Genomic DNA, 25,806 nt, shown 5'->3' with positions numbered 1-25,806 from the left:
TTGGCTTTTTTTTTCAAGGTATTATTTCATTAATGATGCAAAAATGCTTTATTTTGATTGAGAAATTTGTGATCCGTTTTTTACTAATTGGATTCGCTTTTGAATTAAGGGTTTTTTTTTTTTTTGTTATATATATATATCGATTGAGGTGTGAATTATGTTTTTTATTTTTTGTTTAAATATATAATTCATCCCAAATTCTTGATATTTGCGTTGTGAGAATGCAATTTTGAAAATTTTAGCTTAATTGTGTTTTGCATGTTACTTTAATTTTAAACGTAACTTTTTTAATTAAATTCAATTTAATTTGAAAATATTTTATATTAATCAAGAGTACATTTTAATTTTAAAATACATTTAAAAATATAAAAATATTTTTTTACAAAAAAATTACAGCTTAAGATAAACAAATGAATTGTAAATGTTGAGATTTTAATTTAATTTATATGAATCAATTTAATTAAATTTTAATTTAAAAAATAAATAAAATAATTTTAACATAACAATAAACCTAATTTAAGAGTGGACTATGCTTAAGCTTTAGTTTTAGAAAAATAACTAGGTTTGGCATGGTTCTATCCATATTCCTTGATACACCATACATAAATTAAAAAGTTAATAATAAAAATATATATTTTAGAATAATTTAAATTTTGATTATTTTTATTCAACTTAGAAAACACACTTGATAAAATTGCATATAGTAAAAATAGTTGTAAAATGTAGCAAAGAATACATAGCACAAGCAAAGTAGATATTCTAGTTCCATTTCTTCCATTTTTTTTATTTCATAAGTCTGATTATTATAGCATCTGAGGCCCCTGAACCTCTCTTTAGCTGTGAAGTATTGATTGCAATGTTAGTAATTTCTTTAGCAGCAGAGAGCTTGGCACAACCAGATGTAGCATACAATCCGTGAAAATGATGCATGACTTTAACTACGAGCCATACGTAAGTCTAACACGCTCTTCCAGGTAGTCCAATGAACGGATGGGTGGAAATCTGCAGGCAAGAATAAAAATGTGTTACCTCCATTGATGATATATAATACAACAATAAATTAAGTCTTGTATCTCATAATTCTATGATCGACTGTATGAAATATCAAAAAAAAAAAAATTATGTTAGGTCGTGATTTTGTTTTTTTATACTACTCATTTCTATAAAAACCAATATTTTCGTATACTTCTTTTAACCCTCGTATCAAAAACAATCTCCCTTTATGATATATGCATAACACAAAAGAGATCTTATTTTCGTTCCAATTGTATTATATGACACCCACGAAACTAAAGAAGAGTGTGCATGAGTGTGAATGTTTGATCTGAGATTGTTAAAGACCGAGCAAGAGTGCTCATAAATTTGTTTGTGTTTGCGATTGATTTGATTGTTATCTAATTGTTGTCTTTATATGAATGATTTATAGTTCTTTGGATGTACAGTTAAGATATGCCCATAAATTATCTAAATAAGATGAGCTGATCAATATTCTATTTGATCGGTTGTTTTAACCATAACCAAAACATAAACATAAAGCTAGAGTTCTATTTGTATCAATACCTTGGGGGAGAAGACTCACTGCAACAGCTTTCCAAGCATTCCACTAAACAGTCTTTGTTGGGATTTATGAAGAATCCCACCTGAAATGTCGCAAAGTAATTATAAAGCTTTCAGAACAGAGAAAGGCCTCCATCAAATAATCAGATCATGAACAGATTGATAACATTCAACAAAATGTTTTTAACATAATTGAATTTTCCACAAATGATTTGCAAACTGTTATTGTTAACCACTTGAGACCTGATGAAGCAAGAAACGGCAATGGAAGTAAACAGGAAAGGGTGAATCATTACAGAGTAGCGTTCTTGTCCTGGTGGCAGCACCCTGTGCAGTGTTGACCTACAAATGGATGACACAAATTAAAGGAGATACACAAAAAGTGAGATTATCATTTTACAAACCCCCAACAGAAGCATAAAAAAGCTATTTTACCGGAACAAACAATTGGTCCACCTCTCCATCATGTCCCCAATGTTAACAATGAATGCCCTGCAGATTCATATCCAATGTTCAGATGTTGGATTTGGCAAGATATAACTCTGTGGTTTCCCCCTTTTTTTCTTTGGGAGTGAGTTGAAAAGTATTCTGCTTACATGAACAATCTGCCATCATTAATACTCACCCACTCATACTTGGCACATCCTCCCAAATCTGTGGTTGCTTGGACTTCTCCCTGCAAACCTGTTAGCACAAAGGTGAGATGTTGGATTGAAATCGAAATTTAATGTTTGTATATTACTTTGACAAGGAACATGCCTGAAGCCCTGGAACACCATCGGTCACCAGAAGAGTGATCATTCCATAATCTGAATGAGCAGAAGCACCATATATATCTTCACCAGACGACTCTAAGTCCCCTATCAACAAAATCAAGAGGCACATTTTCATATTTTTAATGTTTTATGGCTCTGAACATCTAATCATCTGCTTTTTTATCTATATTCTACACTAGAATGGAAAGTTTTGTCGAAAATTTACAAGTGTACTGCCAAAAAAAAATTTAATGAAGAAAATGAACAAAAAAAAAAGGCTCCATAAAAACTTCATATCAATCAATGACTTAAAAGAAGACAATTAGTGCTACTATACCTGGATAGTGTAATAGGCGGATAAACGCAAATGGTTCATTCAGTGCACCCACTTTTTCAAAGAAATCTTCATCCAATTTCAAAGCCAGGGCAATTAAAGAAATTAATTTAGTCCCAGCAGACCTGAGAAGCAAATCTAGCACACCATGTAAATCCTAACAGTCTTAAAAGCTGTATGGAAATTCTCAAATACTTGTGCCAGTAGAATCATGTCCCATGGGCAGAGGTATCTGAATCTCATGGTGGAAAATGTTCCAAGCAACTTATATTTGAATTCAAAACTTAAAAGTAAGTTTTGAGCTGGGATGACTACGCATCTAAGCTTTGTATTATAAAAAAAATCAATGAGCAAACCTCCAATCTCAAAATGAATGTTTGGAAATTTTATTCTCATCTGTAAAGTTAAACCATAAGTGCCAAAATGAAAATTAACAGTAGGGACTCACAGCACTTTTTTATAGTAAGTTTCCATTGTGCTTCTCCAAGATGGCAGATCTTCTGAAATTTCCATCCAGAGTATAACTTAAAATTTTTTTGATATGAATAAATTATTTATACAAGATAAAAAAAAGGTGAAGATAAAGGATGAATCAAGAAATTTGGGACAACTACTAGAAGATGTTTTACATAAGATAACCATATATAGATACCTTCTAAAGGCCATTGGTTGAGGTGATCAGCTAGTGGACCGATGTAGAAACTTTCTTTAGAGTCACCTGTTTCCCAACCAGTCAAAAGTGATCAAACTGACCCCAATTCCAATGGGTCCTCACAAAAGAGGGAATGAACAAAAATTTCACAATCAAAAGCATAAAATCTCACATCAAATTCGTTGACATAATCATTGAACAGGCAACTTAGGAAAAAAAGATAAAGAAGAAATCAAAGTACCTTCAGCACTTGAAGAAGTATCAAGCTTTTCAGCATACAGTGCTGTATAACCTCTGTGATTCTTTCTAGAAAATTTCATCTTCTCTTCAATTGGGAGTGAAAAAAACTTGGAACATTGCTCAAAAACTTTTTTAAGCAATTCTTCCTCCACCCCGTGATTCACAAGGTAAAAGAAACCATGCTCCACGCACGCCTGTTGACAAAAGTGTTTTTAGGAAAACAAAAGAGCGAAGTCGCAACTACCTAAAACATTGAACAAAGACCAAAGACAATTAGTATGCAAAAGGCTAAAGAAGAACCTGACGGATAGAGTTGGCGATGGAGAGGCGATCTGGTGACGACAAGTCAATGATGGGGAGATGAAGAGCTTCAGACATTGCTTTATTTTTCGGTTTCTGCTGTAAACAACTTGCTTTGATCTGAGTAAAGACTTTTGCAAGTGTTTCATGTTTCTTTTATTTATATAAAATAACTGATAATTTAATCTTCAAGTTGTCAATAGACTATCATATATCATATCTTATTTGGAAGGTCTTAATTTTACATTGATCATTATTTATAATAACTTTAAAACTATATTTATGAAGCATCTTTTTAATATAAAATTATAAAATATTTGAATCAAAATAAATAATATTTTACTTATTAAATATGAATTCCATAACTTATATGAACAAGGACAATATGAATCATGTTTTTTCACCTTTAACTTTTATATACATAAAAGAAAACGTTACTTCAAATAAATCTGCGGTTTTAATTTTTAATTTTTTTAAAAAATATAAAATATTTTAAAGAAATTTCAATTTCTTATGTTTCAAAAAAGAAAATTTCCATTAATACAAGTTTAGTAAGAAATCAAGGAAATCTGTAAAAAAGGAACATATTACACTAAATACTCGATCAATTTTAATTCCTCAACTAAATATTATCAATTAACCAACACATAACTGAACAAATCCAACATAAAATTAAGTTAAACCCAGGATTTAAATCTAGAATCAAGATTTCTGGAGCTCCTCTTTGCAACTAGGACAAGAAGTCGTTTGCAAGTTGCAACACAGCTTTTACTTTGATCATAAAACATTGAACAGTAATAAACATAAACATAAACCCAAAGTGCAACTGCCAAAAGATTGAAGGAAGGGCAAATCATTATAAACCTGGCGGATAGAGTTGGCAGTGGAGACGCGATCTTCTGAGGACAAGTCGATGGGAAGTTGAATAGCTTTAGACACGTTCTTTTGGTTTAATTTAGTTTAGTTGCTCTGAACTGACCAGGAAGCTTTGGAACTGTTCAGTTGTTACCGTTTACTTGTATATTCAACTTTCAATTGACAAGATTCCGGTAGTGATCGTGTTGTGCCTTGAAAGTCCTGACCTTTTTCAATAAAAATCTAAATCATATCTTGCTATGGAATATACGAAAAAAAGATACGGCTGTGTTTGATTGCTTGATGTTGCTACTTTTCTCTAAAAAAGAAAAAATTATCTACGAGAGAAGAAAATTCAATGAAAAAGATTTGTACATTTGAACTTAAAGATCTTTATGGGCTTTTTTTTTTTATTTTTTATTAATTGGTACACTTTTAATTATAAAATCAACTCCAAATTTATTGATTTTTATTTAGGATGATCCATCAAATTTAATTTTTAACTTTAAACATTATAGTTTTATCATTTTAATTTTTAATTCAATTAAAAAATAATTAACAATAAACGTATTAACATGCCAAATTTGAAACTACTCATAAATTTGAAGTACTAATTACATTCGACTTGAGTTTTAGAGGTGATTTTTTAAGTTCAATTCAATTTAAAAAATATTTTATATTAATAAATAGTATATTTTAATTAAATTTTAATTTTAAAATAAGTTTAAAAAATAAAAATATTTTTTTATAAAGAATGTCACATTTTAAAATAATGAAATGAATTGTAATAGTTGAGATTCAAAATTTTAATTTATTGGATATTATTTTTTAAAAATAATTATAAAAATTAATTAAATTAAAATTTAATTTTAAAAAATATAAAAATATTTTTAATATAATAATAAACCTAGTGGAGCTTTAGTTTTAGAAGTATCAACTTGGTTTGGCATGTTTCTATTGTATTCATATATATGGATACATCTAAGGTTGGTATCGGGTCAGGTTTGGAGTGGGTTTTGCTCGTCCCGAACTTAATCTAATTTAATGCTTTAATAAATTTGAATCCGATCCTATTCGAAATTTTTTTTGTTTTTTCATATTCCAATCTGACATCGATCAAATATTACATAAATCATACCCAATCAGACTTGAAATTAATAAAATATTATTTTTTAAAATATAAATATTTAAAAATATCATTATATAAATATATATAAATAAAAAATTAAAAAATTAATTAAAAATAATTTTTTATATAATATTGAGTCGGATTGGATCGAATTTGCTTAAAACCCGAATCCAATCCGACCTGAAACTCGAATTTAAAAAAAAAAACATTTGCCTCAAAGGGTTGGGTCGAAACCTGTCAGGGACGGATTGGATTGCCGTCCCTATATACATCATACATATACTTAAAAGTTAATAATAAAAAATATTTCAAAGAGAAATAAAAAATATATATTAGAATAGTTTAACTGTTGATTTTTTTTATTAAAATTAGAAAATACACTTGATAAAATTGCACATACTAAAAAATAAATGATAAATTTAATATATGATCTAAATAAAATAATAAATTTAAATCTTATTTTAAAAAATCTTTTTGTTGGGTCACCAATGAGAAGACAACTGCATTAATATTTAACGGATTAGATAATCTTATATATCTTTTTAAATCTTTTTATTCATTAAATCAAGAAGTTGAAAATGTATCCTTGGTATTTTCCATTGAGCTTGTCGCAATTCCAGCTTTACTAGTTTCTTATCAAAGTTCCCTAAACATGGTGGACAATTATTCAACTACAGTCATCTATTGTGTAGCAGTTACCAAAATATTATGTAATCATTGCTTATTAGTAATGGATCTCAAATTTTTGTGATTGAATAATTGTATTATGACTACAATAATTGTAATTCTTCTGTAAATTTTGTTTAACGATAATTAATTCTTTTTTTTTTAATAATTAAAAAAAATATTATTTCATATCAATACAATGAATTTATCTTATTTTTTGAAAATACCTCTTAAAAATAGTTGCAAATTATAGCGAAGAATTCATAGCACAAGCAAACTAGATATTCTATTTCCGTTTCTTCCATTTCTTTTTTTATTTCATAAGACTGATTATTATAGTATCTGAGGGCTCTAAGCCTCTCTTTAGCTGTGAAGTATTGATTGCAATGTTAGCAATTTGTTTAACAGCAGAGAGCTTGGCACAACCAGATGTAGCATACAATCCGTGAAAATGAGGCATGACTTCAACTACAAGCGATATGCAAGACTAAGACGCTCTTCCAGGTAGTCCAACAAACGGATGGGTGGAAATCTGCAGGTAGGAATAAAAATGCGTTTATGTCCATTGATGATATATACAACAACATCAAATTAAGCCTTATATCTTATAACTTTGGGATTTTATAGAATTGGATGTACGACACCCACGAGACTAAATAAGAACGTCCATAAGAGTAAATGTTTAACATGAGATTATTAAAGACAAGAGTGCTCATAAATTTGTTTGGTTTTGGGATTGATTTGATTGTTATCTAATTGTTGTCTTTATGTGAATGATTTATTGTTCTTTGGATATACAGTTAGGATGAGCCCATAAATTATCTAAATGAGATGAACTGATCAATATTCTATTTGATAGGTTGTTTTAACCATAACCAAAACATAAACATAAAGCTAAAGTTCCAGTTGTATCAATACCTTGGGGGAGAAGACTCACTGCAACAGCTTTCCAAGCATTCCACTATAATGTCTTTGTTGGGATTCATGAAAAATGCAACCTGAAATGTTGCATAGTTATTATAAAGCTTTCAGAACAAAGAAAGGCCTGCCTCAATTGAAGAGTGTTAGAATAAACAAATGTGCAATGACTAGAGACTTTGGACTGAAATCTGATGAGAGTGACACTTGGTCCCCATCAAATAATCAGATCATGAACAGATAACATTCAACAAAATATTTCTTAACATAATTGAATTTTCCATAAATGATGTGCAAATTATTATTGTTAACCACTCGAGACCTGATGACACAAGAAACGACAATGGAAGTAAACAGGAAAGGGTGAATCATTACAGAGTAGCGTTCTTGTCCTGGTGGCAGCACCCTGTGCAGTGTTGACCTATAAATGGATGAGACAAATTAGAGGAGATACACAGAAAGTGACATTATCATTGTACAAACCTCCAACAGAAGCAGAAAAAAGCCATTTTACCGGAACAAACAATTTGTCCACCTCTCCATCATGTCCCCAATGTTAACAATGAATGCCCTGCAGATTCATATCCAATGTTCAGATGCTGGATTTGGCAAGATATGACTCTGTGGTTTCCCTTTTTTTTTTCTTTAGAAATGGGTTGAAAGGTGAGATATGAAAGGTGAGATATAACTCTGTTTACATGAACAATCTGCCATCGCTAATCATGCTTGGCACATCCTCCCAAACCTGCGGTTGCTTGGATTTCTCCCTACAAACCTGTTAGCACAAAGGAGAGATGTTGGATTGAAATCAAAATTTAACGTTTGCATATTATTGACATGGAACATGCCTGAAGCCCTGGAACACCATCAGTCACTAGAAGAGTCATCATTCCAAAATCTGAATGAGCAGAAGCACCATAAATTTCTTCACCAGAAGACTCCAAGTCCCCTAACATCAAAATCAAGAGGCACATTTCATATTTTTAAGGTTTTATGGTCTGAACATCTGCTTATATTATCTATTTTCTTCACTAGAATGGAAAGTTTTGTTGAATATATACAAGTGTAATGGCAAAAAAAGGCTCCATAAAAACTTCAAATCAATCAATGACTTAAAAGAAGACAATTAGTGCTACTATACCTGGATAGTGTAATAGGCGGATAAACGCATATGGTTCATTCAGTGCACCCCTTTTTTCAAAGAAATCTTCATCCAATTTCAAAGCCAGGGCAATTAAGGAAATTAATTTAGTCCCAGCAGACCTGAGAAGCAAATCTAGCACACAATGTAAATCTTGCATTCATTCAATTCTACAAGCTGTAATTCTGAAATACTTGTGCCAGTAGAATAATGTCCTATGGGCGGAGCTATCTAAATCTCATAGTGGAAAATGTTCCAAGCAACTTAGATTTGAATTCAAAACTCAAAAGCTAGTTTTGAACTGGAATGACTAGGCATCTAAGCTTGTATTATAAAAAAAATTAAATATCAATGAGCAAATCTCCAATCTCAAAGTGATAGTTTGGGAATTTTATTCTCATCTGTAAATCATAAGTGCCAACATGAAAATTAACAGTAGGGACTCACAGCACTTTTTTATGATAAGTCTCCATTGTGCTTCTCCAAGATGGCAGATCTTCTGAAATTTCCATCAGAGTATAACTCGGTTAAATTTTTTTGATATGAAGAAATTATTTATACAAGACAAAAAATAAGTTGAAAATAAATTCTGTATAAGATAACCACATATAGATACCTTCTAAAGGCCATTGGTTGAGGTGATCGGCTAGTGGACCAACATAGAAACCTTCGTTAGTGTCACCTATTTTCCAACCAGTCAAAAGTGGTCAAAATAACCCCCAATTCCAATGGATCCTCACAAACAGATGATGAACAAAAATTTCAAAATAAAAAGCATAAAACCTCACATTAAATTCGATGACATGATCATTGAACAGGCAACTTAGGAAAAAAGATGAAGAAGAAATCAAAATACCTTTGGCATTTGAAGAAGAATCAAGCTTTTGAGCATACAGTGCTGTATAACCTCTGTAATTCTTTACAGAAAGTTTCATCTTTTCTTCAATTGGGAGTGAAAAAAACTTGGAACTTTGCTCAAAAACTTTCTTAAGCAATTCTTCCTCCACCCCATGATTCACGAGGTAAAAGAAACCATGTTCAATGCACGCCTGTTTACAACAAGTTGAGAACTCATAATTTAAAGCAAATTTTATTGCACTTGGAAGTTACACATTATACCAAAAAAAAAAGATTTGTTTTGCTTCTTAAAACAGTTTCTTCAGCACAACAAAAGAGCGAAACTGCAACTACCTAAACATTGAACAAAGGCCACAGACATTAACTTGCAAAAGGCTAAAGAAGAACCTGACGGATAGAGTTGGCGATGGAGAGGCGATCTGGTGAGGACAAGTCAACGATGGGTAGTTGAAGAGCTTCAGGCATTTTTTTTTTCGTTTCTGCTGCAACAACTTGCTTTGGTCCAAGTAAAGAGTTTTATAGCTGTTTCATGCTGACAAATTATGTAATTTATCTTCACAAATCAAGTTAAGACGATGACATATATTTTTTAATATATATTTAAAAAAAAAATTAAATATTAAATAAAATATGTATTATCATTTTAATTTCACTTATAAAATTAAAAAATTATATTATTAATATATTAAATTATTAATTTTAAATTATCATATAACATATTATATTTATTTCACATTTGTAATATTTTAATTTTACATTGGTTGTCGTGGCTAAATGAATAAGAGCTTTGAACCTATCATATCAATTTCACGTTGAGTGTTACGGTATATGTATAAGAACTTTGACCCTACATTTATAAAGCATCTTTATGATATAAAATTATAAGACATTTGAATAAAATAAAAATGTTTGCGTGTTTAATACGGGTCTCCATAACTTTTATAAATAAGGACAATATGGATAAGATCTTTTCAGCCTAACTTTTATAAACATAGAGGATAATGTTACTTCAAATAAATTTCCAGTTTTTATTTTCATTTTTTTAAAAAATAAAAAATATTTTTTAAAATTTCAATTTCTTATGTTTCAAAATGTAAAAATATAAAATGTGAGATAACATTTATTTGATCACATGATGATTTTTTATTTGACCTTGACAGTTATATTAAAAGAAAAATTTTATATGAAATTTTATAAGTGAAATTTGTGAATTTTTTTTATTAAAAATAAATAAATTAAAATTAAAATCAAAATCAATAAATTAAAAGATCTCGTTATATAAATCAAACGTATAAAATTTAAAAATATTTTTAATAAAAATATTAATAAAATTTTCATTGTTAAATAAATATAGATCTATTTCAAATTATAATCAATATTTTTAGTAACTTTTTATATATTATTAATTTTCATATTGTATTTTATCAATCTATTGATTTAAATTTTTTATTAAAATTTTTATTTACTCATTTCTAATAAAAAATTTCATAAACTTCACTTATAAATTTTATCCTGCATTAAATAGAAAATGAGAGAAAAGATAACCTCAAAAATGTTAAATTAAAAAAAATCACAAGAGGTGTTTACCTTTAAAATATTCAAATGTAAATATAAACTGACAATGATGCATATCATCTACCTAAGAACATATAATTGCATGTGTAATGATAAGAATTTTATCAAAAAGAAAATTTCCATTAATACAAGTTTGGTAAGAAATCAAGGAAATCTTTAAATAAGGAACATATTACACCGAATAGTCGATCAATTTTAATTCCTCAACTAAATATGGGAAAGTTTCGATTACAGCTCGACAAACTAAGAACTATCAAAATGTTGCGTTGAGCTAACTTCTTAACAAAAATGAGGGGCTCTTTGATGAATCGATCCCCTTTAATTATAAAAAATCTTTGTTTCATCAACTTGATATCAAGAAGACAACCACATCTGAGTCGGTCATATATGCGAATTATAATCCAGTATGAGGCAGGGTTTTACCTTTTCCCCCATGAAAGCTTTGAAACACAAGCAACGCTACTCTCACCCCAAATTTAACCTCAAATTTACAGGGTTGCAACTTGTAACGCTTCGGGCTCATTCTTGTGGAAGGACATAAATATATTCAGGTAACAGAATGGTGAAATACGTTGGCAACAAGATCTTTCATCTTCGGGTTAATCTCCTCCCAAGTCCCCTCATGGGGGTGGCACCAACTTCTTTGGTTTTGTTTGGACTCTGCTCTTCCTCGTCACTTGTTTCATCAGATCTCCATCTCAGCCCCCCATTTGCATTTCTGTCCTCAAAAGACCTCTCTCCAAGGCTGCAAATATGCCAAATAAGGAAAAAAAAGTGACAAGATGATAAAATAAAATTTTACCCTATCTGTCGTTATGGAGACATTTAGAACCATATAGAGAGAATAACATGACAGATGCAGAGGAAAGAGAGAATAAGAGAAGAAATCAAAATCTTTACCTCCAAGAGTCATTCATTAAGTCTTCTGTAGGAAGAACATTCATATGTCCGTCACCCCTATCTGATTGGCCCCTCTTACCAGAAATATTAGGACGCAAGGTATTTGCAGAACCTTTAAACAAACCAAATTTACTGTTAGGTGTGGATGAAGGGTTAGCTGTTAGCCTTCGGGAATGTGGAGTATTTGTATTGCGGACTTGGTTAACAAAACCATTTTGCTCGCCCTCTAAAATGATTTTATCGTATTGTTTTTCTTGTAGGTGTCTGTTTGGAAGTTCTCTTGATGAACTCCAACTGATTCCATTTAAAGGTGTAGCATATGTAGAACTTACACCATGAATTCCAGGACTTGAGACGTCCTCAAACTTTAAGTTTTTGCCAACTTCAACATTCGATATTCTTGCTGCATCTGCAAATAACTTCCCCTGGAAAATTAATGAAGATCCATGGTTAACAGCTGCAACACGAGAATTGTTGACAGACCCACCCAATATTTTAGGAACTTCAAAAACTGCTGGTCTCAAAGGAGTAGCCATATGGTCTGGTCGTAGAATAATAGAATCAGAAGTGGAGGGGACTAACAAACTGGCAGATTTTGGTTCTTGCACTTCAGAAAGACCAGATCTTGCTGGCGTTTCATCCTCTTGAACAGAAGCAACCACTATATCAGACAATGTTCCAGTCTTTACTTGTTGCTGCAGGCCTTCTGGCAGCAATTCTATACCTTTATCCTATTGAAGAAAAAGAAAGCAAGTCAGTAGATTCGTTATTAAATACTATTTGCTACCAGTGCACTTCAAACTTCACTAAGCATGGAAAAGAAATTCACTCTTAAGTTAGTTAATCAGACAAGACGAACTTCATAACCATAAAGATTAAGAACCCCCACACTCCACTCCCCCCCCCCCCCCAAAAAAAAAAAAGATAAAAATGACAGCAGCAATGAGAATATCCTCAAAAGTTCAAACCACTTACAACCAATTCTTTTCTCCATTGTCGTTGTGATTCCATCATGGAAAGAACTTCTTCATTGACAGAGTCAGTTGAAATGAAGTCTTTCTCCAAGCTCCAAAGTTTAAGATTGACTTGATATGCCTCAACATATCGATAGCGCTGGATTAGTAACAGAACATGAGTACATAAGCTCAGATAATACACTGATAAAAATTATTCCAATTATTAAAACATGGTCATAATCATCCATTTAACCTGAAAAGCAGTCCTAGAAGTGATGTCGGAATCCATTAGATCAGCCAAAAATGAGAATTATAGAGCATCTAACAGTTGAAAATGTGGATCATAATAACAATTTAAGGTATAAACATAGGCCAAGTAGCCAAAAATATACAGCATCCATGAGCCCAAACCTAGATGTTACACCATTCCATGCAGTACTTATCGAGATATTAATTTAAAATGACATAAGAGTCAAGATTATATCCCTTCATTGATCTTTCCCAGTTCAGTAAGTTACCTGAAGATAGAATACAACAAGGAGACTTCCCATGGTAGTTGAGGGGTTAACAGCTGCATAATCTAACAGGCATTTGTGGATATACTTCTCCTCATCAGCATTCCATGGTAGCTCTATTATTCGATCTACCACATTCCTCCGAATACATAAACAACAAAATTCAGTGACCAATACTTCTATCCAGTCCATCCAGGACCTGCATTCACCTTTCAGATCATCAAATGCATCCCCACTTGGTCCATACTTGAACTTCGTTTCCCGGACTTTGGTACAGAGCATTCGCTGATATGCAAATGCTTCGGTCAGAAGCCCACGCTCCACTTTCACACGAATAATAGTGACAGCCTCACTAAGCAAAACCAACCGTGATCCATCATCACGACCAGACCAACATAACACCAGGTGAGCTGCCTCAGGATTGTGCCTTTCTAATAGAACTTGCACAATCTTAGGATGAGATGCTGGGCCAGAGATCTCTGGAAGAAGTTGATAAGATTCCTAAGAAATATGATTTAGTGAAAAATAATCAGAAAATGGAATTATATTAAGAGTGAGCAAGTACAGCCGGAAGGACAGAAAAGAGTTCTTTCCTGTCATCCCTAAAATCAACAAGCACCGTGATTCCACACAAGACAAATTACAATTGGCCACAATAATATGGTTAAACAATTAATTTGGGTTCTTTAAACTCAAAATATTTCTTTTGTATTTTGAGGAGAGTGGAATTGGCAGAACTATATTAATTCACTAAGATATTAGTCTATTAGAACTCACAATAAAAAAAAAAAAAAAGAAATGACCAATTATTCAGGGTGAAAACAAAAGAAACTAATATGGACAGAATTAGTGGTCAAACAATAAAGATAATACCAATTAGTTTGAGCTATAACCAGCTATAGTAAATCCACTGCACCGTAACAACAATATGCAATATTCAAGCCTTATCAGTACAGGTACAGTTTACATCAAAGCTTCCACATGCATGTTAGAATAGAAATCCATTTGGTATTATACTGCAAAAGTCACTTTCCTAAACAAGCTAGAAACTCACATATCAAACTATTTAATTAGTAGGTAGTGAGTAGGGAAGGCAAAAAAATCCGTACCCGACGGGTTCCGGTCCGACCCGATTTTTTAGGGTCGGTTTTTTTTTTTTGAAAATCGGGGGTCGGGTAGGGTAGCATGAAGACAAAGTCGGGGTCGGGTTTTAGGCAAACCCGACCCTACCCGACCCAATATTTATATAAAAATAATTTTTTTAATTAATTTTTTAATTATATATATATATTTATATAATGATATTTTTAAATATTTATATTTAAAAAATAATATTTTATTAATTTCGGGTCGGGTCGGGTTCGGGGCGAGCAAAACCCGACCCGATGCCAACCCTAGTAGTGAGTGGCAGAGAAGTTAAAGTAGCAAATGGTATAAGCAAAAGTTTATACAATTAATTTGAAGAACAAATGGTGCCTTGACAGCAAGCAAAAATGGGCATTTAGACTCAACAATCTTTTATAATAGATAGAGAAATTACCAGTAAAGCCTCATCTGAGTGATCATCCAGAAGACAGAAAGTGAAGGATTCGAGTAATGAATGCCTGCTTATACCGAAGGAGGCTGCAAAGTCATCCACGATATGTCTCCATTCTTCTTCAGGCCTACTCCAATGCCGATCGAACAGGAAATATACAAACTGCATCTCAGTTAAGAAAATTAAAGGAATTTGCCTAACTGAAAACATGTCCAATCAACAGACGAACCCTAAATGAAATTCATTTCAAAAAGAAAAGGATACAATTCCTTGCTTTGCAACCACCAAATCAGAACTACAACGTAGAAAGAGGATGTCCACAGCAGCTTGAAGACTTTCAAATGGATAACATCCTGTCATTCCCTCTATTTTAGACCGAATAAAGGACAAGGCTCCATTCTTTTGCAAAAATGCAAAATCTGACTCTTCTCCTATCTCCTGGTCATATGCCTGCTCTATGTCAAGATTTGCCAGTGCATCTTCAATGAAAAGAGAGCCACCCTGTCCAGTGGAGTCGGCGGAGTGATGTAACACATCAGGTGGCCATGCACGCGAAATTGCAGCTGATTTCCTTTCACGAACAAGATTACACCAGGATGTGAAATTAGCATGACGGGACCTCACATGTTCCAAGAATTGGTGCCTTATACACCATATTGTGATCTCAAGATGCTGAAAATTTAGAACAAATATTGTCAGAAAGCATTGATTATTGCATGATTGGGAAAGCATATAACATCTATAAAGTCTACTCAGCCAACCTTTCTTCATTTGTATAGTGAAATGCTAAAATGAATATTTTAGTGAAACTAATGACACAATGATGTGCAGTATTCAAAGACAAAAGGTGCACTTGCAACCAGAAGTTCAGATAAGTGCAATGATCAAATGACAGTGATTAAATTTCTCACAAACTGCTAATTCCATTTGCTGTTATTTTCTATTTAGTTGGTTTTCAAGATTGCAGGTTCTGAGAGTTTGCTACAAACATACTGCTCTTAAAATAAGCTAAACTATGGTAAAACATTCGCTTAATTGAATCAAACCTGCTTTGTCTTCAATATACTCTCTTGAAGGTTGCGCAAGTCATGGAGTTGTGCTGAAAGACGACCTTTGAAAGATGACTCCAAAACTTCAAGTACACTGGATAAACCAGCCAGATGTACAGAAAACTTTATAAGCAAACTTACCCTATTTTTCATCTCTTCTACCTCAAGATAATCTGACAAAAACAGTTAGGGAACACCCACCACACATGGTATAGGCAAAATACCAAAAGAGTGAAGTTCTCAAAGCATTTCACAAAAACTTTAAGGATACATATCCCTTGAAGTTCTCTTGCCATGTTTTGAAATGTCCGCTTGACCCAATCCTTGACAACCTTCTCATCCAGCAACAAAGCAGTGACAGCATCACTGGAAACAGCACTTTCATCCATACATATATCAGTAACATCTGTTTTTCTCTGTTAAAGGAAACACGAATTTCTAACAAAGGACCAAGACATCAGTATTTGGGGCATGTTATTAAAAAATAAACAAATCAATATGTCCTAAAAAGCTAAAACTTGAGCAAAAAAAAAAAAAACAGCTAAAGGATACAATGGCAAACCAAAGAAATCAAGTTATTGTCCAAGGCTACATCAAAAAAAGAATGAAGACGTTGAACATCAGCAGTCAGTCGATAATCTCTATCTTCGTTATCTTGAAACCTCTCATCGCATCTTCTAGAAATTAGGCCAGCATCTATGCACTCATCATAAAGGCGAAGTCTATTATTACCACTTTTTGTCAATGGGATTCTACAAATGGGACAAAGATCACACCGTTGACTACACTCAGTACATAAAGATGCATGTCCACACGAGCTCAACACATACTGTACATAACGTCCACAGCTTCTTAAGTCTCTAGTTGCTCGACAGTACTCAATTTTCGCCTCATTGAATAACTCGCTAAGGTCGATAGATGCTAAGTGTTCCAAAGCCTCCTGAAATTCAAATTAGAACCTAATATAATTTACCATAGTATAAATCTCCGACCAACGGTACTCTCAAGCTACATAGTAATGCATTCTACCATTACATACTAAGCCCATGATTCATCTCAACTTAATTTAAATAATAATAATAATTAATTGAATCTAAAACCCTATTATTTTCCCAAAAAAAAAAAAAACAAAGTTTCTAAGAGAATCAATTATATGCAAGCAAATGTGAACTTAATTCCTTATTACAGTAACATTATAAAGCAGCAAAAATTTTAAAACTAATTTAAAAAATAAAACCCTAAGTAACATAAAGGACTAGGGTTTTGCAGTTGGCGGTTAGGGGAGGGCACCCGAACGGCTCGGCTACTGAAGTTGGGGTGAAGAGACGGAGGAGCTACGGATCTAAAGGAGCGTCCGTTACTTGCGTTGCTAGACGGGAAAATCAGACCGTTGATTTCGGGTTTCTCCATTTTGTTTTCAGTTGGGTAAAGGATTTGCCTGGGAAACTAAAGAGGAAATATTGAAGAGTAGAGTTTGAAAGTGTTCAAGGGCTTAGGGGTAACTGAGCGGAAAATTGTTCTGAGGGACAGAAATGTTTTTGAATTGAAGATGTAAATGCCAGTTTGGATTCCCAATCATGGCTACGGGAGGAGAATATTGGGCTTGGGTCCAGCTGAGACGGATCGGGTAGCTCAAGCCCACTAGTTTTGATTGTATCGATGATTGAATCAGCCCACAAAGAAATAAACAATCATTAAAAATAATTATTTTCCTACCCAACAAAATTACGCAAATTTTTTTTTTGAAAATATTAAAAAAAGAAAATAATTTTTTTTAGAAAAATTGACAAGCCGACCGCGTTGAAACCAGACTAAGTCGATACACGCCGTTGGTAGGTCCGATCTCTACTTTATTTTTCTTTATCAATTTTTTTTTGTTTTAAATCAATGTGAAAAAAAAAGGTACAATGAAAAGGAATTATTTATTCAAGTTACATTTAATTGCTGTGAAAGTTCAACACCGGAATAGAATTTTCTTTCCAGTAGGTAAATATATAACAGATCAAGGCTAAAAAAGTCATAACAGAAAATAAACCCCTTGGGTGATCCCGCTTTTGTATAAGTGACCTACGCAAAAACAAAAAAAAAGAAAAAGCTGTTATTCAACAAATATAGTTTGGTGTTTCTTCTTCCTCGGCTGCTCTTCTTTGCTCCGCCACTACCACCACCGCGTGCTGTCTCTCTATCTCTTAATTTGTAGGCTTGAAGAAGAGTCGTCGTTCATGTGTCGTTGCTTTTTATGTTGGTTTTCGTTTTATGAGTTTTGATGGCAACTGCACCAGTAAAGTCACAACCTTTACACAACTTCAACTTTCCGTTTCTGAAATGGGGGACCCATGGAGGTGGTAGTTCTTCAACGGCCAGCACCGACCATCGCCGTTCTCCTGAATCCGACTCGGACCACGACCGTCTCCGTCCGACGCGTGTTGGGTCACGATCCACCCGCATTCACCGCTTATCCTTCCCTCCTCCACCAAATCCCATAAAACTAAGCCACCGCGAAGAAGGTGAACAACAACAAGAAGAAAAGTCTTTGAAGCTGCGAAAAAATGAAGCTGAAGAAGAAGAGGAAGAGGAGGAGGAGACGGTGCAGAGACCGTGGAATTTGAGGCCGAGGAAGGTGGTGATGGAGACGTCGACGGCGGTAGCTACAGCAGTGGCGGAAAAGATGAGTGAAATGACGGCGCCAAAATCGATGAGATTAAGGGGTTTGGCTGAAAATGGAGGGGTTGTAGAAAAGAAAGAAAAAAAGAAGTTTTGGATTGCTTTATCAAGGGAAGAGATTGAAGAAGATATCTTTGTGATGACAGGATCAAGGCCCTCCAGAAGGCCCAAAAAAAGGCCCAAGAATATTCAGAAACAGCTTGATGTAAGAGCAAATAGTTCTGGGTTTTTGTTTTTGATCTTGTGATAAGCTTTTAATCTGTTTCTTTTTTGGGGTTTTTAGAATGTTTTTCCTGGGTTATGGTTGGTTGGTACAACGGCCGATGCTTACCGTGTTGCTGATGCACCTGTTAAGGTTTTTTTCCTCAATCTAAATTTTCATGTGAACTCCTTTGGCTTTAGGATTTTCTAATAACTGAGAATTTTTTAACTTTTTTTTATGTAGAAATAGATCTGCTTTTATATGCTTCACAGATTTCCAGATAATAAGGTTGTCTCTGAATTCTTAACTTTTGTGTGTTTTAAACTTTTAATGTTGTTTTTACTTTTTTGGGGGAGTTTTTCAGTATTTTCTTACTCTGCAGCTAAAATTGTTTGGTGATGGTGCTTGCAGGGGATGGCTTCGGAAATCTAAGCTTTGTAAGATATGGCACATTGAGACCTCAAATTTTTTAGGTATATTAAAAATATGATGTTTGTAAAGGAAAAGGAAAAGTATGAGAAAAGATATTTAATTTCTTTTATGTTTTTATTTTGTGTCCTGCAAATTGTAGAGTAGGGATAGAGTTTTAGTGGGTTTATATATTGATGGTAGTCTTTTTAATACATCAAATGTGAACAGAAATATGGATGAAACAGAAAGAATTTCTTTCTAGGTTTTTCATTTCAGTATGCCGAATTGATATTCAAATTCTGGGATATTTTGTTATTTTTGGTTTCCGGATTGGTATTCCAATTCTGGGATATTCTGTTGTTTTTGGTTTTGTTAATTTTCTAATATGTTGATTGCTTACAATGTTTGACAGGCTTCCCTACATTGGTGGGGGGCAGAGTTTCAAGCTGTGTAGTTAATTTTCAATACCTAATCCGATACTTGATTTATTATTGAAGGCACTGTATACTTCCTTCATCTGGAAGAGATCTTCCTCTACTCATTTGAGCTTCATCAAGAGGAGTACCTGATAAGGTTTAAAATTAGTTGATTGCAGTTTTTTACTCCTTTTTTTTCACTGCATATGATATAGTCTTTGTAGCCCTATTCACTAGCTTGTCTTACAAAATTTGAGATCTTAGCATAGGGAAATTTCCTTTTGCCGTCTATTCATTTTGATTTTACAAAATTTCATGGCACTTCACAGGATAATTCTTTATATCACTTAACAATTTCCATAGCCTTGTTAAGACTCTCTGCTTGTGCTTCATATGTAGGATCTTTTAGGCCCTTGTATGACAGATAATATTACTGGTAATAATAATGTAGAATTGGGCGTTAGTACCCACTGGAGTTTAAAATTTAAATATCATCTCAATTGTCTGTCTTAGAAGTTAGAGTGTATAGGCTTTTGTAATTGTTGATGGCAGCTAGTTAGTTTTCCACAGAACTTGTTTCAAATTAAGAGTGTAGGCAGCTGATTATTATTATGCCTTCTTCTTATTCCTGTCCGTTTCCCTGAGTACTATTTTTGGTTAATCTGAATTCTGGTTTTATACCAGTTACCTTTCTGCTTATTTGGTATTTGAGCAGGATGCCCCCCCACTCCCCTTTGTTTTTATAAATAATTAAAGGGGGGTAACTTGGAGCTAAGGATTTTATGTCAACTTTCCCCCTCCCAAAAAAAAAAAAAAGAATTATGCAATTTTTTCATCAACAACTGTTAAAAATGCCAATTTTACTTTCCTTAAATTGTTCTTTTTGTTTGATTTGGTTCTGAATTCGTCTGTGAAACTTTTGTAGCCAAAGCAATATAATTCTGTCATATATTTTTGCTCAAATTCTTTTACTCTATTTGATTGTGACTTGATTACTGGCAAGAAACCTTTGTTTTGCATCTTAATATCTTATAGTTAATAAATTATAAGCATAGTCATTACTGGTTACCAGAAAAATGATCTCTTTTATAAAGTTGGAAGTGGTTATCTGATTGATATAATCTCATCAAACCCGGTATCTATGCTGTTTTTGCATGAATAATTATAAGCTTATAGTGATACAACTGTCTATTTAAAAGATTACATACATCTTAGTTTCTGATCTCCATTTCTTTCCAAGATTGACTTATTTCCTGTTAATCTTCATTCACTGCTGACGAAAACTGAAAAGGTTCATGAACAAGTTAGGGTCCTGCTATACTCTGTAGTGTTTATTTTCCAAGTATAGATGTCATCGATTCCATGGAATCCAGGCTAATTGTGACATTTGGCATTAACTTATGGACATGTCTTTTTACTTGGAATTATAGGTTGGCATTATCTTATGGACATGTGTTTTTACTTGAAATTATAGGTTTAGTTTCCAGTCTTAGGAAGACATGGGCAGTCAGGATAGGAAAGCCTCTTTGGCAGCATTCCAATTCATGGTAAAGATGTATAATTTCTTGCTTGTGAAAGTGTTAATATATGCTAATTTTAACACAAGTGTGAGCTCGATGGAAAAGCCTTTTTCGTTTCCTCAATTTCCTCCTGAAATTATAGAAGAGCTTTTTGCTAATTACAGTTTTCGTTTTCTCCATACAGAAACTTGGCACATTTTTCTCAACACTTGCCACCAAAATAAGTCTTTTTACAAGTATTGTGAACAGCAAAGGGAAATAGAACATTATCAACCACAAATTTAAAAGAATTTGCAGGTGAAGTATTAAACTATCCATGTCACCTATTTCTTTTTTCTCTTAAAAGAGAATAAAGAGAAATTTTAGGTCATGGTAGTTAGGTCTGTTCTTTCCTGGTGAAAGTGATATAACCTTTAAAAAACCCATGGTGTGTGAGCAGATATTTCAAGTGTTGCCATGATTTCTTTTCAATCTCCTCTCACCTGTCAATCTTATTTTCAATGACGAAGAGGGGTCCACCATCCTCTCAATTTACTCGACTCTAACTCTCTTATTTTCAGCTCCTTACGCTCTCAATAGTTTCCTTTTTAATGCATTAATGACTCAGGTTTTGTTGCTTTTGAATGGTCAATAGACTTAATCAAAATCAATGATCTTTTTTGGAGCAAGCAAGGATGAATTTGGTCGAGGACTTCTCTGACAAAAGCCCGGACCTTTTTGTTTACTCCTTAATTTTAGATTTTGGGGTTTAATAATCCAAAATTACTGCATATAAAGTTGAAAACTTTTTGTTCTGATAGTAGAAGAAATGATGATTTTGCACCCAAATCTTGATTTTCGCCTATCCTTTCTTGAAACCACAGGCTGCCATGAAAGAGTGTAGGACTAAACCAATAATTCAGTACATATTATTAGCAAGCTCATGGCATGGGGAGACAAAATTAAAAAAAAAGAAAAGAAAAGAAAAAGAATGATGAGCAATATTCCGGGGGCTTTTTATTGATTTGCAGTTATTACAACAAATGTTATGAGATGACAAATATGAGTTAGAAGTCCATGAAAAACAACTCTCTTGTAAAAGGTGCCTTACCACACTTTGGTAATAACAATGGAAATGGCACCAATCCCATGTAAAACTGTCCTTGTGAACAGAACTAGCTTAAGTTTGAGCTGGCCTCGTTTTAGAAACTCTAAACTTGGGCTCTTCTTTTAAGATCGAGCTCGGTCCAAAGCCTCAGTTTCTTGGTTCCCTTCCTATATATGATACTTAAAAAGAGTTTGAACTAATTAAGCTGTATCTAAGACTGAGTGTGCGTTTTATGATTGGATCCTAAGTGATCTCATCCTTAAAGCTTTAGCTTGGTTTGTTTATTGAATAAAATGAGAGTTCCTTACTTGATGTACAGTTTATTATATTATCTTTCAAAAGCATATGAATTTCTTCTATAATTGTGCTTTTCCGTCTAACATTATCAAAACTGATGCTCATTGACTGTACACTAGGAAAAAGGGATGCCATATGTGACGAAAAAAGGTGGGTAAATTTCACTTTCAGCATTGAATATTCTTTAATGAACTCTGAAGTAAACAATTACAAAAGTCAAAAATGTAATAAGCTGTGTGTCAAGTGGATTTGTGGTCAAATAAACCTTTTGATAGTTGGAAATAGTAAAAGGTAGAATAGCACAGGATTTATCATTGGGCACATGTGAGGTGGGAAGCGAAGTCGACGGCTAGGTTTCTAATTTAATGTTCAAGTTTAGGACTCTTTTGGGCTTATTTTAGAACGTTATCGATCCATTGTCAAACAATGTAATCAAACCATCAAACTCTGAGCCATTAGCCCATTACATGTAAGAGGAACCCAAAAAAAAAAATTCCATTTAAGTGAACAACACAAGTAATGGGCTAATGGATTTTCAGCCATCAAATCCCAACCACCTGAAGCATATCCAAGATTTTAGTGAGGATACAAGTAATGGGCTAATGGATTTTCAGCCATCAAATCCCAACCACCTGAAGCATATCCAAGATTTTAGTGAGGATTTGGATTCATTGTATTTTTAACGTGAGATAATTGAATTTATCGTATTATCAATTAGATTTAAGTATAAATTTTAATGAAGTTTATTTAACGTAAATTTTTTTATGAATTAATTTTTTAATCGTAATTATAATAATAATAATTATTATTTTTAATATTATTGAAATTAATTTCATCGTTCGTTCAAATGGACGCTTGGACATAATTTCAAGCTCTTTTTTGAGCTAAAAGTTGCATCGATGTTGGATTGGCACAGCTAAAAGGAAAAAAGCACATAATACCTGGCTGCAGCACGTGCATGGGTTTGATTCCAAACTAGTACAATCAAAGCTCCTTCGTAAGGTTAATGTCTTTCCATGCACGTGCATGTGTCATTTCTCTGTAAAATTTTTTCTCCTGTATTTCAGAAGAATTTGAGCTCTTTATATCAACAAAAGGGAGCACTGAAAAAAAATTGTTGGTTTGTGTTAAAAGCCATTTTAGGAAAGTAATGCACACTAGTGAAAATGGCGATTAAATGCAGGAAAAGGAATCCCAGGAAAAACAATGCTGTTATTTCTAAAGGTTCACAAAAAATTTAACAAGATTTCATTAAATAAAGCTTTCCCCCAAATTGAGCTTCTTATTTGATTAAAAAAAAAAAAAAAAAGTCATACCAATGTGGGTACCCTGAACCAACAATTAATGATCTCTTTAAATAGAGCTTTTCTGAGTTGTGTTGAAAGTTGAATTCAGATGTCACTCTGAACAAAAAAAAGAAAAAAGGAAAAAAGCTTTTGCCAGCTTAAACACTGTCGTATCAATTTTTAATACTACAAGTAGACCACGTTCTTCCCCAATTTGAGCTTCTTATTTTATTCCAATGCCATAGGGAACATGCTCACTTCGAAAAGATAGTGATCAGCAAAGGGTTGTTTACAACCAAGCAAAAATTTTTCTTGCTCATAATCATTATTAAGATTATTATTTTATAAGGGATTTGCATGGATTTGTGGGTGATATATATTTTTTAATCTTCAAGTGGATTCACATAAAAAAAAAAAAAGTGATCCTCTTGTAATACTATCATGGAAAACAACTTTCATTAATTATCGAAAATTAAATATTAAGTTTGTGGGATATCCTTTTTTTTAAATAATTATATTAATAAATTAAATTTTATAATTAATTAATTTTAAGTTAATAATAGTCTTCATATATATTAACTATTTTTAAATGATTAAATTACCATGTGCCATCATATTCTTTTGTCATTTCCGATTATACTGCAAGTCCGCCCACCCAACATGCTGCCCAGCCCACCCAACATGCTGCCATCCTCCAAGCTATTTAGATTCTTTGAAATTACAAGCATTACCCTTAACGTCGCACCTGAAAACTTATTTTAAAATTGTCGATAAAGGATGGATATGTCATTTTACTTAATCCGTACATCAACACGTGCATTCCAACTCGAGTTTTAAACATCGATTAACTGAAAAACCGATTAATCACATGGTGACCAGCTCACCCGGTCAACTTGAACGACATGCAGGGCCCACTAACTGCTCCAAACAAGAATAATTTTTAAAAAACGAAAAAAAAAAAAAAACAAAAGCAAAGCTGGCTTTACGGTTTAAACTTTAAACCACTTTCTTATTGAGGGTTTCACATGCACGTGTGAGGAATCACATGATCAACAGCTGGGATTCGTTGAAGATCATCGGATGGGTGGGAGAAGTTCGTGCTTCTGGTCACCGAGGGAGCCGGTAAAGAAGGTGGGAGCTAAGGGAAATAATGAGGCAAATGATATAGGTTTGACCGTTGAATGCGATCCAGCAAATCAGAGTTAACTTTGACCGGAAGTGCATTTGTGGGTAAACAACATACACGTGTGCTCTGCTGTGTGTCTGTTGCATGACAATTCGTGCGCCACGTAGAATCCACATGAGTGGCAATAATGGAGGCGCAACTCAATTATTTATAATAAATTTCTCACTAATAATTTTTTTTTTTTGCAAAAGAGGGTTAGTGTAGGAGAACGATGAGTCAAATTTACGTCTATATTACTTTCAATTCGTTTCTTAATCATTAAGTTAAAAAAAAAGTCATTAATAATATTTATTTTTATTTTATCATTATGGTATATCATATTTTAGGCTTTAGAAAAAACAAAAAAAAAAAAGATTTTTCCAAAACTAATATTTATTTTAAAAATTCAGTTAATATATGCTTATAAATGCTGATTAAAAATAATATATACTTAAGCTTAATGTCAAACTTTGCATGTAATTTAGGGATAATGATAATACTTATGATCTAAGCAAAGTTGCGAATCTTTGAAAATCCTAACCACTAAATCTTGTTTCCTTTACAATTAGTGATAGAAAAATTGTTTTTCAATTGTGTCACGAATCCTCTAATCATGAAATCAATTAAAGAAAATATTCCTTAAACAACGTTGTCTCTAAAGTACAATAATTGTTAATTAGAAATTTAAATTGACAGAAAGATATCATCATGCAAGGTTTCTTTTGTATATTTAAATCAAAAAGAGAGAACTTTAATGGGTAGGAAATTGATTCTCATATAGTATTTTCATCCAATTAGTACAGATAAAAGACTAACGTATC

The 25,806-nt window shown here is 32.8% G+C and overlaps 4 protein-coding genes and 1 long non-coding RNA gene across 9 annotated transcripts; 2 read left to right on the top strand and 3 right to left on the bottom strand.

The window, feature by feature from the left end:
• Window positions 1-634: 634 nt before the first annotated feature.
• LOC111277006 (kihadalactone A synthase LFS-like) lies at window positions 635-5,045 on the bottom strand. 2 transcript variants are annotated; one of them, XM_022863093.2, is made up of 12 exons: window positions 4,703-5,045; window positions 3,839-3,958; window positions 3,540-3,732; window positions 3,299-3,364; window positions 3,095-3,146; window positions 2,650-2,771; window positions 2,317-2,417; window positions 2,183-2,241; window positions 1,993-2,049; window positions 1,854-1,899; window positions 1,561-1,640; window positions 635-1,002 (listed from the first exon to the last, which is right to left on the bottom strand). In XM_022863093.2, the coding sequence occupies exons 2-12, from the start codon at window positions 3,914-3,916 to the stop codon at window positions 939-941; spliced, it is 918 nt and encodes a 305-aa protein (XP_022718828.2). In that variant the 5' UTR covers window positions 3,917-3,958; window positions 4,703-5,045; the 3' UTR covers window positions 635-938. The 2 variants fall into 2 exon arrangements, with proteins under 2 accessions (XP_022718828.2, XP_089602160.1); XM_089746034.1 differs by having other exon boundaries at window positions 3,839-3,934.
• Window positions 5,046-6,748: 1,703 nt separating this feature from the next.
• LOC111286579 (kihadalactone A synthase LFS-like) lies at window positions 6,749-9,953 on the bottom strand. Of its 2 annotated transcripts, XM_022876615.2 has the most exons (11): window positions 9,793-9,953; window positions 9,404-9,596; window positions 9,164-9,229; window positions 8,995-9,046; window positions 8,548-8,669; window positions 8,255-8,355; window positions 8,105-8,181; window positions 7,921-7,977; window positions 7,782-7,827; window positions 7,407-7,486; window positions 6,749-7,020 (listed from the first exon to the last, which is right to left on the bottom strand). In XM_022876615.2, exons 1-11 carry the CDS (start codon window positions 9,868-9,870, stop codon window positions 6,957-6,959), a joined length of 936 nt encoding a protein of 311 aa, XP_022732350.2. In that variant the 5' UTR covers window positions 9,871-9,953; the 3' UTR covers window positions 6,749-6,956. The 2 variants fall into 2 exon arrangements, with proteins under 2 accessions (XP_022732350.2, XP_089602159.1); XM_089746033.1 differs by lacking the exons at window positions 6,749-7,020; window positions 7,782-7,827 and having other exon boundaries at window positions 7,890-7,977.
• A 1,126-nt stretch (window positions 9,954-11,079) lies between these two features.
• On the bottom strand, window positions 11,080-17,465 carry LOC111276981 (E3 ubiquitin-protein ligase HOS1). 2 transcript variants are annotated; one of them, XM_022863024.2, is made up of 10 exons: window positions 17,228-17,465; window positions 16,490-16,877; window positions 16,139-16,343; window positions 15,935-16,031; window positions 15,153-15,560; window positions 14,892-15,050; window positions 13,355-13,852; window positions 12,856-12,993; window positions 11,881-12,611; window positions 11,080-11,725 (listed from the first exon to the last, which is right to left on the bottom strand). In XM_022863024.2, exons 1-10 carry the CDS (start codon window positions 17,345-17,347, stop codon window positions 11,569-11,571), a joined length of 2,901 nt encoding a protein of 966 aa, XP_022718759.1. In that variant the 5' UTR covers window positions 17,348-17,465; the 3' UTR covers window positions 11,080-11,568. The 2 variants fall into 2 exon arrangements, with proteins under 2 accessions (XP_022718759.1, XP_022718749.1); XM_022863014.2 differs by having other exon boundaries at window positions 15,935-16,110; window positions 16,209-16,343.
• Window positions 17,466-17,857: 392 nt separating this feature from the next.
• LOC111276990 (uncharacterized) lies at window positions 17,858-19,529 on the top strand. 2 transcript variants are annotated; one of them, XM_089746031.1, is made up of 4 exons: window positions 17,858-18,806; window positions 18,885-18,956; window positions 19,047-19,091; window positions 19,215-19,529. In XM_089746031.1, exons 1-3 carry the CDS (start codon window positions 18,204-18,206, stop codon window positions 19,050-19,052), a joined length of 681 nt encoding a protein of 226 aa, XP_089602157.1. In that variant the 5' UTR covers window positions 17,858-18,203; the 3' UTR covers window positions 19,053-19,091; window positions 19,215-19,529. The 2 variants fall into 2 exon arrangements, with proteins under 2 accessions (XP_089602157.1, XP_089602158.1); XM_089746032.1 differs by lacking the exons at window positions 18,885-18,956; window positions 19,047-19,091 and having other exon boundaries at window positions 19,215-19,424.
• A 138-nt stretch (window positions 19,530-19,667) lies between these two features.
• Window positions 19,668-21,473, top strand: LOC149513961 (uncharacterized). Its single transcript, XR_016329049.1, has 3 exons — window positions 19,668-19,787; window positions 21,105-21,177; window positions 21,335-21,473. It is a non-coding gene; the product is annotated as an uncharacterized LOC149513961 (long non-coding RNA).
• The last annotated feature ends 4,333 nt before the right edge of the window (window positions 21,474-25,806 follow it).

The sequence above is a fragment of the Durio zibethinus genome, chromosome 17 (assembly GCF_047325235.1).
Source record: "Durio zibethinus cultivar Kanyao isolate XHJ-2024 chromosome 17, ASM4732523v1, whole genome shotgun sequence".
Classification (NCBI taxonomy): domain Eukaryota; kingdom Viridiplantae; phylum Streptophyta; class Magnoliopsida; order Malvales; family Malvaceae; genus Durio; species Durio zibethinus.
The sequence above is the reverse complement of the archived record's forward strand: the minus strand, read 5'-3'. Positions and strand labels throughout refer to the sequence as shown.